The following is a 13,526-nucleotide window of genomic DNA, read 5'->3' on the forward strand; positions in this document are numbered from 1 at the left end:
TATCCTGATGTTTTCCCCAGAACCAACTGGCTTCTTTGCACCTCTTCCTGACTCCCGCCAATGTGCATGCAGAAAAACAACCTGTCTGACGACCACGCTCCGCACCAACATCAACCCGATCCTGTGGTTACGTTCCTCCTTAGGAGAAAGCCCCAGCACCTATTAGGCTTTTGCGTTTTGTTTTTTTTTTTTTTTTTTTTTTTGATGCCCTCAAGCTTTCTTTATTGCAACTGATCCTCTCTCCTAAGTGGTTGGTTTGGACGCAATATTACCAGCATCAATTTATTTTTCAAAAGCAATGATGACAGGAGTCGGAAAGAATAATTTCAAGCAATGCTTTATTTCAAAGCAGCCATTCTGCTCCTCTAATCCCATCAGATTGACTGAGCAATCCCAGCTGCTCTGCCCTTGTTACCGCCGAACCCAGAGCTAACCCCAAGGTCACTGAAATGCTGCCAGCAGGCCAGTTTGTGGCAGGGCTAAAGCACATTAACACCCAGGTTTTTGAAAAACAGTCCAATTTCCATTTAAATGACTCAATCCTGACTGAATGGCAATTCACATCTTAAAAAACTTAAACATTACTTAAAATCTAAAAAAGTTGGTTCCTTAGACAGGTTCTTCTGTGTTGAAACGTTTCATCTCTTCTCCAAGAGACCTCTTCAGAGTTTTAGGTAAACTCTAGAAGAACCCGTCCAGAGGACCTGCTTAATTATTTATTTATTTATTCATTTTTGTTCTCCAAAATTATTATTGAGATTATTGGGATTATTGAGATCAGGACAAAACATCAGGACAAAAAAAAACTCAAAACTTTTAGCCACGGCTGAAATATTTTATTTCAGGTGCCGGTCATTTGCTACTATAATAATCCTGTTTTTTTTTTATTGCAGCGTATAACAAATGAAACCAATTTTTTTAGCTATATTTTTGCTAAAATTCAACCTGGCTTCCAAACATTAATCTATTTAGAGGTTTTGTATGTGACTCTATTTAGCAATATCTACCAGCAGGAGGTCAGAGTAATTTTGTTTTCATCGGGGGTTCCTCATCGGTGACATTTATAAAATAGGGGAATAGGTCAAACCAGAATCAGAATGAATATATATATGGAAAATATGTGATAAAAGAAAGTTATACTTGATATTTGAGGATTATTTATCTCTTGCGTACAAAAATAATAATAAAATGCAATGGTATAAGTACATGGGTACACAACTTCGGTTTGTTTAGAGGCACAAAGTGGCTACCAAAGGCCAAAATGGAAAAAAAAAAAAAAAAAAAAAAAGTTAAGAGACAGTAATCAATCTTTGAGACATTTTTTTTTTTCCAGAATGGAGTGCTAGCTTCACACTGGCTTACTCTTCTCCCTCCAGAGAACCACACGGGCCTGATGAACGGCAAGGACAACCACGACGAGGAGCTGTCCAAGCGCGTCAGCCAGCTGACCACCAGCGTGGAGAGCGTGGAGATCACCGTGCGCTCCGGCGAGAAGATCGAGGAGCCGCTGTCCCCTGAGAGCTCCCCCTCCAAGTCGCCCAACACCAAGAAGAAGAAGAAGTTCCGCACGCCGTCTTTCCTGAAGAAAAACAAAAAGAAGGAGAAGGCGGAGGCCTGAGGAAGCGAACGGGCGGCAGGGCGGCCGCGGGAAAGAGGAAAGACGGGCGGAGCGCGCCCTCTTTCTGTCTTTTTTTTTATGTCTGTCCTTTTATGTTTTTTCGTTTTGTTTTTAATTATATTTGATTTTTTTTTTTTTTTTTTAACAAGAGGTTTTATGTACAAAAGGCTGAAGAAAGATTTAACAAAAAACAAAACAAAAAAAAAACAGTTTGGGATTTCAAAAAAAAAGAAAAGTTATTTTGCAGAGAAAGAATGTTTTGTGAAATTTTGGGGGTAGGTAGGCGGGTGTGTTTTTGGGCCCACCAATCAAAGCTGCAGCCGACGGAGGCGATAAGAAAAGGGCAGGCGTTGGTGTGTCTACATACCTGATAACTCATGCAGTACTCTAGCAGGGCTCCTTGGACGTGTCACTTAGATCCTGAATAACTGGCTCCTCTTCCCTTCTTTTAACCTTGGCTCAGAACTAAACTGGAAGCCTCTTTCTCTCTTTGTTTCGCCCTCATTTATTCCTTTAAATTTCACCCTGCTCATATTGTTTCGCCCGCCTTGTCCGGACAGAAAACGGAGACGCTGCGTACGTTTTTAACACCACAGAGGAAAACTAGTTTTGGGAATAAAAGCAGGAGGGGGGGCTTTGGGCTGATGTATTTACTGTGGCTCCCAAATTGCTCCGCACGGAGGCTTTCTCCTCTAAAGATTGTGACTGAACTCTAGATCCGGTTAAAGGCTGTCAGAGTAGATGGTGTGGATGAAGGCTGGCTGTTTCTTACTGCATTATCTCATATTTATGAGGCATTTTTATATGGAGTCCTCTTCATCTCTCTTCACTGTTGTTTTTGTTCGCCAAACTGGCTGGGAGAAAATCTCATTTTAGTCAAGCATCTCTGTTTGTTTCTCATGAAATGTGATCATTTATACCGAATGCAGTTTTTATATCCGTCAGCTCCGTCTTGCACTAGGCATGGGCCGGTTTCCGTAGTAAAGGTTATACAGGTGCATCTCAATAGGTTAGAATATTAGGGAAAATGTCTATTCACTCGTAATACACTGTATATAGATTACACAAACACGGATGTTTTTTTTTCAAGTCTTTATTTCTGTTAATTATGACAATTTTCGACTTTCAGCTTTTTAAAAAAAAAAAACATTTAAGATTATAATATTACATCAGACCAATAAAAAAAATGTGCTCATAAGAAAAATTATGTTTAAATGCATTTTAAAGGTTATTATTTTCAAGAGGTTCTTTTAATCTGATACAGAATCTCATCAGAACATTAATTCTAATTTATTAAATATGACTGTACAAAATGTACTGGCACAAAATCTGGTTGTTTTTAGTTTTAGATTGCGCTAAAACATGTTTGTTACCAATTGATACAGAAAATGATGGACTGGCTTCAATATTTAAAAATCCAGTTAATCCATGGAAAGCTTTAAGCTTTAAAAATGTTCTGAATTTTCCACCACTGATAACAATTACGACAGTAAAAATCTCAACTAAAGTCATGTCGTTCTTCATTTAGAAGAAATAATTTGATTTGCAAAGTACTACAAAACCTAGCGAGTGTTTATTCTTTATTTTAGCTTGGGGTCTGTCCATCAAAATCAAAATTAGAGCACGTTATCTGTTGCAGATATAACTCTAATAAACTAACGTCGAATAACAGTTGCTAAATGAACGAATAATTGTATTTTCGCACAGTTATCGTCTAGTGAAGATCTCCTACTTCCCCATGCCGAGTGCAAACGTTCACATCTAAGCTGCTGCAGAGTCCAGACGTACGGTAGCGCACGTTTTCTGTTTCAGCGACAACTGGATATCCTCGCTAGCATCGTAATTATCGAGGAGCGCACAGTCGCCATTTAGCACGATCATGTTGAGGCTGGATATGCTTTCTGTGGATTTGTAACTCTGTGCTCTTGTTTTGTTGTCGCGCTGCACTTTCATTGCAGCGCGTGACGTGATTCTGCTGCAGGTTTTCTTTTTTCACCGTCGAAGGAGATTATGAAGTATTCGGTAGAAGTCGTGCAAGTGGCAAGCGGGGTCATGGTGTTCGAAAAAAGGTCAGGGTCAAGAAAGTGAGCGGAAAGACAAGAGAGGGATAATCTCGGGTGAAAGGAAAAGATTTTGGTTGGATCCTGTCCGTTTCTGTTTCGTGTTTTTTTTTTTTTTTTTTTTTTTGTTTGTTTTTTCCGAAACGCATCAACCGATCGGTGCTCGGCAGCTGAACCTTAGGCCCCAGCTACATAACTCTGGATATTGTGTTAAACAGATGTTGTTGTTTTTTTCCTCCAATTAATCTGTATCTGACGCTGTCATTGGATTTCGATCAAACGCACTGTAATAGCTGTGCACCACCAACAGGTGGCGACATCAAAAGCTGCTTCTGAGCAATGCTAAAGCAGGGCTAGGTTAAGAATTCTTTCACAAAAAAAGTGTATCATTTAACTCTTTGTCAGAATCCTTCGGTTTACCTTTGAGGCGTAATAGAAACAATACCAGACAGGTGCAGATAAAACGTAAAGAAAAACAACCTCTTCTCCGTTGCCGTGGTTCTTAGAAAGCTGGAATGAGTTTACCTCTGTTTAACCACTTTTCTCCTGATCTGCAGCTCACAGGTGTAGTTACGTATAAAATTATTAGCCCCTCTTTGATTTTCTTTTAAATCTTAATCCCCAAGTGCTAGTAGACTGAGCAACAAATAAAAAAAAAATTTTTAAGCGTCCCAGGTTTATTTTGGATGCCTACATTATTTTACTTTCCATTTAGGAACAAAATCATTTCACAAAAACCAAAGACTGCCGAGGCAAAAAAAAAAAAATAGAAAAAATGATTAGCTCTCTCCATGCTGATCATCCTCTGCTGGATCACGGCTTGCTGTCATTTGCTGTAGTTTATGATAAATCTCTCACACACCTCCCAGCTTATTCTTCTTGGGGAAAATCTCAACACCTCCTTCAGGTTTGAAGGTTTTCTAGCAGTGGGAATAATTTCAGGGCTCTGTGCGGTCCAGTCGGTCTTCTGGAGATACTTAGTCACCAGCTGGTGAAGATTCTCAGTCATCCAGGTCATGGTCATTCCAAAAAAAGTAAAAAAACACAAAGCAACTGGACTTGTTTTCCATAGTTGATAACTTTTCGCTTCCTCTCCAACCTGCTGCAGGTCTCCAACGACAGAGGAGTGGACCATTTTCGGTTCAATCTGCTGGCTTAATGTCTTTAACGACCGCCCATTACTAAGGGGTGGACCTGTTTCGGTTATCTAAGCCATTACAAGGCATTTGTTTGCCAGTAGTATAAAGCTTGGTACTCATCATTACTCCAGACTTTTTGAATTGAGAAAGCTTCCTGGAGAGGAAGCGAAACGTCTTCAACTACGGAAAACAAGTCCAGTTGCTTTGTTTTTTTTACTTTTTTTGGAATTGGTCACCAGCACTGACATACACGCTCTTGTTTTAGGACATTTCCGTCACCAAAGCCCAGTTTTTTTTCCCTGACTGCTTTAGGTTTTCCTTCAAAATCTTCACATATGCCTCTTTATTCATGACTCCTTCCACCTTGACAAAATCTCCCGCACCATGTTCCTCCCACCACCACCACCACGTTGTGTAATGGGGATGGTATTCTTTGGCTAATACACCTCTTCTTCCTCCAAGCTCTCCCATTCTGTGGCCAGAGAGCTGTAGTTTTTTTTTGTAATCTGGCCAGAAGACTGCTACATCTGACTTGGCCATTTCATCGCCATTTCATCAATGTCTTTGCAGCTGTTGTGGGTTCTTTAGAGACGCCTCTCGATTGTTTCCTTCCAGGCGTCGTTTATCTCTTCAGCTTCCTACCTCTGCCAGCCGTTTCCTGTCCTCTGCGTGGCTGACACTTGGATTCTTTTTCTCAGGTCTAAACTGATTTGTTTTTTGCATGAAGCTCTCCTCAAGGGGCAGATCCAACCTTTAATCAAGCCTTTGTCTTGAGTCTGAATTAAAAAAAGCTGTTAGGAAACATCCTTGCTCTCTTTAAAAAAAAAAAAGTATGTGGAAATTTTTTTGGGAAAAAAAACCAAACATAATTTCCTATGAGGGGCTAATAATTTGATTATACACTAGAAGTTACTTTTTATTTTAATCTAAACGCTTAAAGACTTTTAAAAATCTCAGTTTTTCTTACCTGGGAGCCGAGCAGAAATATCACAGCTTTGCTAAATTTCTGGGTTGTTGCGGACAGGGCCTGAGAAATGGGAATGGCGTCGTCTTTAGTGTGGTGTGTTGCTGTGTGTGTTTTTCTCTTAAAGCCATACTGTAAATTTCCTTCCCAACTGTATTAAGACAAAGGTTGTGATTCTCACCTGCCTGCTCAGGCTTCATGGGCCTCATGACATCTGTAAAAATCCCCGCAGCGACTACACCAACTCTCCCCAAGCTCCCAAAAACTCGCAATTCAGAACCATCCATGCACTCTCTTTCTCTCTTTTCCTCTCTCTCCCTCTCTCGCTTAATGTATCCTAATTTTTTTTAAGAACTGAAACGTTACATGATGGATGTTTTTTTTTTTTTTCTTTTGTATCTGATCCCGCTCTGAACCCGGTGATGTTTCTCTTAAAGCCCGACCTCTAAAACACAATCACGCTGCAACAGTCAGATGACCCACTGCTGAACTCTGCACAGCCCAAACCGGTGATGGCTTGCTGCATATATCCCCCCCCCCCCCTCCTTGCAGTTAAATAGATGTACCAATATATCCCAGCGAGCAATGTGAAGTATTGGATTTGGAGGGAGGGCGGCAGGATGCGGGGGAGCATCTTTAGCTGCGTTACACGACAGCTTTCTGGCTCTGGGCGAGGGAGAGAGGGTGTGGGTGGGTCACACAACTGGAAGATGGAGAAGCGAGGTGTGAGTTTGGAAATTGAGTTTGTGTGTGTAGTTTACTGAGAGAAGTGGACAAACTGACACTAACACACCATGTTTTTGTCACTCAGATTGTCTTTTTTTTTTTCCTCCCTCCATACCATCTCTCTTTTTGAAAATGTCTTTTTTTTTTCATCCGTACCACAGCTCACTATCTTTCCTTTTAGTTTGCAGAGAGCTCGAGGCCTCCTTTTAAGTATTTTATGAGCTGATCTTGCTCTCAGATGAACTGAATGTGCTTTTCATCCTTTTTATTTTTTTCCTCATGTGTTTTTAACCGTTTGCACCTTGCTTTACTAATGCCTCTCTATCCATTACTTTTTTTTTTTTTTCCCCCGTCAAAAACAAAAAGAATGCGTTTTGCTTTGGCATGTCGGAATGAGCCAAGCTACTTTGTGACCTGTGAAAATCCTATATAAATGGTTATCTAATGGAGTTGCTTTTAGATGTGTTGCTAATCTGTGTAAATTCACAAATAAAAACTGTATTTTAAGAAAAAGATGCTCATTTTTTTTTTCCCATGTTGTCTGCATCCCGAATCCATTTCACTCAAGTTGAGTTCAGCATTTCTCATCCTCTTGTTTAGTTTGCCATCTTAACTTTAGGGGAGCGTACAGCCTTAACAGCAGCGTGTTGAATAGACAAACCGTGGCCTTTCAAAACGTTATACATAGTGTTAGCATTAAATTGTATACATATATTTGTGTGAGTTGCCCAAATGTAAAACTATGGATGACTGTAGGGGTTTGAAGGAAAAAGATCAGAAAAAGGAGAAAGTATAAATTACAGACGATATTTCATCTGATAGTTCCTCTATAGCCTATTTCTCTGACAAATCCCTCAATGCATGAAACACTAAATATGCCCTAGTTACATATTTCTACCTTAGTAGCTTGAATGTTTTGTGTTCAGTTGCTGTTTTTTTGTACATTTTTGGCTCATAAAGGCTCATTTTACTGACCTACAGGTGCTGAGGTGTGGCTATAAGTCATGAAGTATATGTCAAAACACAGATAATAACTTTTGAGTAGAAGCTACAGCAGGTAAAACAAGGGACCGCTTCCCTCCCTTGTGGCATTTTGTTTAGATTTTTTTTTTTTTTATACAAGAACATATTTTCTATAAATAATGATGCAAATTGACAATTTTGAAATGTCTTATTGGTGTTGCACAGAAGTAGAGGAGGATAAAAAGATGGGAAACCGAATGTCCAGTTGTTCCTCTGAACGTACAAGTGGGTTTTCACGCTGTAGCGCAGCTAGCTGCAACAGGAAGTTAGAAAAGTTCTGTTTAAAACTAAAGCTTCTTACTTTATAACTCTAGTGGTTTTTATAAGGTCTGTTGTTTTTTCCCCTGTGGCAGCCACTTACATAGATACTTATAGTACCTTGCATACTTATTTGTACCCCTCATACTTTTTAGATTTTTAGACCATAAAATTTAATGTAGTTTATGTGGTTCTATGTGATATTCCAACACAAAGCAGCTCATTCTTAACCTGACTCCGCCAGATAGATTTGCTCCACATATCCATCTGGAAACCTTCCGTTGAAGTAATTTTGGGAAGGGGCGAAAATACTGGTTAGCTGATTGGCCTATGTTGGTGATAGACGGGCCAAATAAACCAATCAGATCAACGAAGCATATGACTTACTCGTCAACATGCTTCGTCGTCACTCTGTTACGAGCGACGACGAAAACACAACCACAAGCCAAGCTACTCTTGCTGCTGCAGGTAAAGGCTCATTAGCTCAGCAAAGAAATACTCTGTAATTCCGATAAAACTTGCTTGATAGCCACGCTAACGCTAGTTTCATCGGCTGAAGCCGCCATGTTCTTTAGACTGAACTGTCGCGCTTCTCGTTGCGTCACACCTCAACCCGCCTCAAAGCCAACGCTGATTGGACGTTCGTTTGGTGAACGGCTCCAAATTTTCTTTAACGGAGAGTAGCCAGACTGATCTGCGAGTGAAACCTTGAAAGCTCGCGAGATCAGGATGGTCTCACGAGGCTAGCTCATTCTTCCAAAGAAAAGAAAAGAAAAAAGCATGACCTGTTTTTTTTTTTTTTTAAAATCACTTTTCAAAATCAAAAAAATTATGGCGTCCACGTGTATTCGGATTCTGTTACTCTGATACCCCTCAATAAAAGTCAGAGTGTCCAATTACCGTCTTACCGACTACCTTATTAGCTTAGAGAGTCCCCAAGCATTTTGTATGATCTCAGTATAAATCAACTGTTCTGGGAACGACTCAGAGGGTTGGAGGACATTAAGGAATGAAAACCACCATAAAGACAGAGGAACACAAGCTCAAAATAGAGTTCAATCCATCATTTGATGGATTGAAGGTATGGCACAACACAAACCTACCAAGTATTTTTCGTTAGACTGACAGGCCAGAGCAGCAGCCAAGAGGACCGGGGTAACTCTGGAGGGGCTGCAGAGGTCAAGACCTCAAGTGGGAGAATCTGTTCTGTTGTGGGTAAACAGCTCCATCTCTGTAAAGTTGGTAGAAACATATCCTTAAAGACTGATAGCTGCAACTGCAGGGGACTGAGAATAAATGTTCACCTCTAGTTTTATATTTATTTTTGTAATAATGTTCACTTCCACTTGAAAATCACGTCCTACTTTGTGTTGGTCTATCACAAAAAAGGACAATAAAATACGTGGAAGCTTATAATTGTAACCTGATGAAATGCGGTATGAATACTTAAGGCATAGTATGCCGGTTAGATGAGTTTGCTATGATGTTGCAGCATGTTTCTTGCATATCAGTGACTAACAGCCTCCATGATAAACGCTGCTCCAGCTATGAATCATTGGTGCTTTGTTGTTGACCTATGCACAGAACATATTGTAAGCTAAAGATTAATATCGTCAACAGCTGAGTCAAGATTGCCACTGCCCACTTGAGAAAAGTAACTTCCTGCACACCAGGAAGCTGCGAGATCTGAAAGCCTTGATGTTACAGCCAGAGTTAATTATTCTGTTGCGCTTTCCTTTTCTCTGGCTCAAAATCAACAGAAGCTGTAAAGCCAAAAAAGCAATTAATGTTTTCAGACAATTTGTTTGGTCTTCAGTCGCAGTCAAGGCATTAAACAGCGTCACCTGAGACCCAGCCCAGCCGTCACATTAAAATTAGTTTCACGGTTTCTTGAGAGGCTGGCTAACCCTAACCTGACAGGACCGGAGCTACATTTACATGCTGTAACCTTTGTTTTAACAGTTGAGTGAAGAACAACACAAAAACTCAGAGGAATGTACGTTTTTAATTAGTTTTTTTTACTTTTTTTGATGACATGACCCACAAATGCTCGAAAATGACAAAGGTTCCCCTTGGGTGTGCTACAGTAAAGGCCCTGATTTGATCTTGTAGTACAGAGACCTAAAATTAAGCATTGACACATTTCTAGAAACCACATTTCTATAGGACCAAAACATTTCTCAGCCCAGAAGTGGGCACGCTGACACGCCCTGCTCAACTGCAGTCATTTTCAAGGAATCTCAAGGGCTTTGAAAGACCGTCGCAACAATCTTTGGGATCTTAATGGCTTTGGTTGCACACTTTATTAAAAGCCAGGGGAGAATGAGACGGGGGGGAAGGAAAACTGTGGTCATTTTAAAATAAGCTTCGTTCTCGAGCCAGACCAAGTGAAAGAATAACTCAAGTCTGGAGCATGAATGAGGCCTTGTTTGCTTGCTGTAACCGAGTTATTCATGTTTATTTCTCTGTCTAAGGAGATGTATCCGTACAGAGACATTTAAACCTACTAATGTGTGTAAAATTGGACGTGTCACTCTTTCAAGACTCAAAAGCCACTGGAGGACTTGCCGGCCTTCGTGTTCTTTAGCTATGTCGACATCCTCCTGGTTCTGTTGTGGGGCGTCGCGTGTCTGCTTCACGCTGCAAGGATCCCAGTAAACGTCACAACATGATGTCATCGGCAGAATCCAAGCGTTTGAGCTACAAAGGGCCTTTGAGAAGCCTTTGTGCCTTTCTTCCTCTTACACTGTAAGATTAACTAACAAATATGCAGAAAAAAGAATGAAAAAAAGAATAATCTCAGCAGTTTGCTTTGATGCTGTTGTTTCAGTGGGTATTTAAATCTGATGTACATGGTGTCGTTGGCACACTTTATTACCCGCAAGCTTAGTTCTTTGTGGTAAAATAGTGAATCATCTTCTTGGAAGTCTCATTTGAGACGGTCAGAAATCAAACAATCGAGTTCTTAATGGGATGATGTGAGTTACACGAGCTACCACTGATACCCACTGGATAATACAAGCTGCTATATCTGTTCTGTTTGGTGCTCTAATAGGTACTTTAATGTTTAAATGTTTACAAAGAATGTAGGTTTATTCGCCACAGATGTTGAGACAACCCAAGCACTTTAAACGGATATTTGTCAGAAGCCAAATTAACCTTCTTATGGTGTGCTAGCCAACGACTAAAATGATGCAAATTGAATTTGTCCCATTTATTTCCCTATATGTAATGTCGTTTGTGTTTTAAATACTGCTAGTTTTGTCTATATAAACACTATAATCCTCTCCCCAGCGTCAGTGAATGTGATATCTGCATACTGCACTTTATATGTCAACTCTCCTGATAGGAAATAAAATTGTGTGAACTATTCCTGGTCTCTGCATTTTGTTTGTCTTGCGGGAACTTTGCTCCAGTTTCTCGTTGCAGAAACCTGCGGCGTGCGGCGCTTTTGTTGATCTCAGAGTCCTGATCTGTGAACTTCATTTTTTTCCACAGAACATGGACAAACATAGAAATACGTAATACAGACCTAATGTTTCACTTATTTTTTTTCTCTTTTTAAAATTAAAATAAGCAAAGAATTTAATCGTTTACATGTTTGATTCAGAAATTCTACATATTTCATGTAGTTACTTGCAAAACTATTAATTCCTTTTCATATTTTTCTCGTATGATGACCACAAACCTCCATGCTATGATTGTGGTTTAATGTAAGGATCCATGGCACTGTGTTTTGTTGGTCACTTTTTTATTTTTTTATTTTATATATCATTTCGGCTCGTCATCTGTCGTTTATTTAATCTCAAACATCAAAACACAAATTACTCTTTGTTTTGTTTCTTAGCTCCTTCCTGTGTTTAGTTCTTTGTGTCAGTTCTTAGCTTTTGGTTTTGCTACATCCTTTTGTGCTCATTTAGTCCCACCGGGGGGGTGTCAGGTCTAACAGTCATGCCTATTGCAATCTTAAAAGATTGTTTCATGTCCTAACCCTGGTCTAAACGTCTGTCTATCCATCCATTATCTATATCCACTTATCCCTGCAGGGACACTGGTTCCTATCTCCAGGTGGAAGAAAAGCTGGACAGGTCACCAGTCCGTCACAATGCTTTAAACTTCTCCTTAGTGTTCTCCAAAACCTGTCTGCTGTGATACTTAGTCTTTCATGATGCTGTTTGTTCCCTAATGTTCTTTAAAAAAAAAAAACCTCTGAGGCCATCACAGTTCATATTACACACTGGTGACCTCTGTTTCCTTATTGGGCAACTTTCAAAGGTGATTGGTTGCATTTTAATTTTTAATACATGGTATTTTAAATAGGAGTATCACAGTGAGGAATGCTGACGACAATGTGCCAAACTTTTTTTTTATCTTCTTTGTGAAAAAATAAAGCTAAAAAAGTGTCAGTTTTCTCCCATTTCACCGTTATGTTCTACTTTGTGTTCGTCTATTTTTCGTTTAATATCCCAACAGAATATGGTATGGTGTTGGAACCGTAACATTGGGGGGAAAAAACCCAAGATGTCGTTAATCCACAGGTGTTTTCGTTTTCCTTTTGAATTGAGTTTTTATTCTGTTCCTATCTGGGTTGTTTGCTATTATTGTTAGAGTCTTACCATACTCAGTTCGTTCAGTTGTGTTGAAATCTTGTTTCTTGTGTTGAGCTCCCTGTGCATTCCTGCTTAGACCCCTTGATGTTGGTATTTTCCCCTTTGGGTTTATAGATCTTTTTTTGTGTTGTAGTTTGATGCTCTCTGAGTTAATAAGTCCCCTTCCCATAGTTTCCCTGCTCAGCAATCTCCTCAAGGTGTTTTGCTTCTCTCTCATTGGACTCACCTGGTCTCTATGCCACTCCTCAGTATTATAGCTCCTTCATTGTTTTCTCCTTATTTCTCACGTCACGCTAACCCCAGTTCCACACCCTTTTCTCCTTCTGTTAAAGCTGCTTTTTTTTCTTCCTTTTGCTAGAATTAAATCACTCCTTACCACCAAGATCCTCTCGAGTTCCTGTCTGCCTTGTGACGCCGTTCAAAAGGGGATCTGAACACACGACGCGTGGATGCTTGTGCCAAACACTGTACAAAGACAGAACGAATGCACAGACCATGTTAAAAAAAAAAAAAAAAAGATATGGAGATCTGTGTGGCCAGTCAAACTCTCCTGTAATAAACTAACATCAAACCTTCTCCATCATGTTTTTTTTTTTTTTTTTTTTTACAAAGAGGCGAAGTGGGGTCTCTCTCTCCAGACTGCAGCGCAGTACGGGTGTCAAAACAATAAATCTACTCGCATCCAGATGGATGCTCTCTGAAGGGAGTGTGGAAACCATGAGACACTCTCTGAGACACACACATGCCCTTAACACCTCCCCCCCCCTTCCACACACACACACACACACACACACACCACTCCAACATACCCAGCCAGACAACCCGCTTCTCTGATCTTTACAATTCACCATAGGCTGTACTGATGCCCAGATGCCACTGGGATGAATTACAGAACAATAACATAAGGGGTCAGTTGGTTCTGACTACAAATACCCCCCCACCCACCCACTCTGCACCAACACCATCACCACCACCACCCCTGTGGGACCACCCACACACGAACAAATATGCAAAGTCATAAAACTACGGCAAACCTGTGCCGTATATATTGCCGCCTCCCTCTAAATCAAACACGACGGCCCTCTCTGAATACGGAGGATCTCTTTCTTGCAGTTCTCTTAGCATGCA

General features: G+C 40.2%; 1 protein-coding gene and 1 long non-coding RNA gene across 5 annotated transcripts in view; one reads left to right on the plus strand and one right to left on the minus strand.

Moving 5' to 3' along the window:
* The window catches only part of add3a (adducin 3 (gamma) a), a 56,805-nt gene extending 54,967 nt beyond the window's left edge, over nt 1–1,838 (plus strand). For all 4 annotated transcript variants that reach the window (XM_021318744.2, XM_021318745.2, XM_012866959.3 and 1 more), the window contains one exon: nt 1,377–1,838. In XM_021318744.2, the coding sequence (XP_021174419.2) occupies nt 1,377–1,618 (242 nt within the window). In that variant the 3' untranslated portion in view covers nt 1,619–1,838. The remainder of the gene's footprint in view (nt 1–1,376) is intronic.
* Nucleotides 1,839–9,810: 7,972 nt separating this feature from the next.
* Nucleotides 9,811–12,901, minus strand: LOC110368783. Its single transcript, XR_002428400.2, has 2 exons — nt 12,405–12,901; nt 9,811–10,546 (listed from the first exon to the last, which is right to left on the minus strand). It is a non-coding gene; the product is annotated as an uncharacterized LOC110368783 (long non-coding RNA).
* Between the last annotated feature and the right edge of the window lie 625 nt (nt 12,902–13,526).

Source organism: Fundulus heteroclitus, chromosome 5 (genome assembly GCF_011125445.2).
Source record: "Fundulus heteroclitus isolate FHET01 chromosome 5, MU-UCD_Fhet_4.1, whole genome shotgun sequence".
In the NCBI taxonomy this organism is placed as follows: Eukaryota; Metazoa; Chordata; class Actinopteri; order Cyprinodontiformes; family Fundulidae; genus Fundulus; species Fundulus heteroclitus.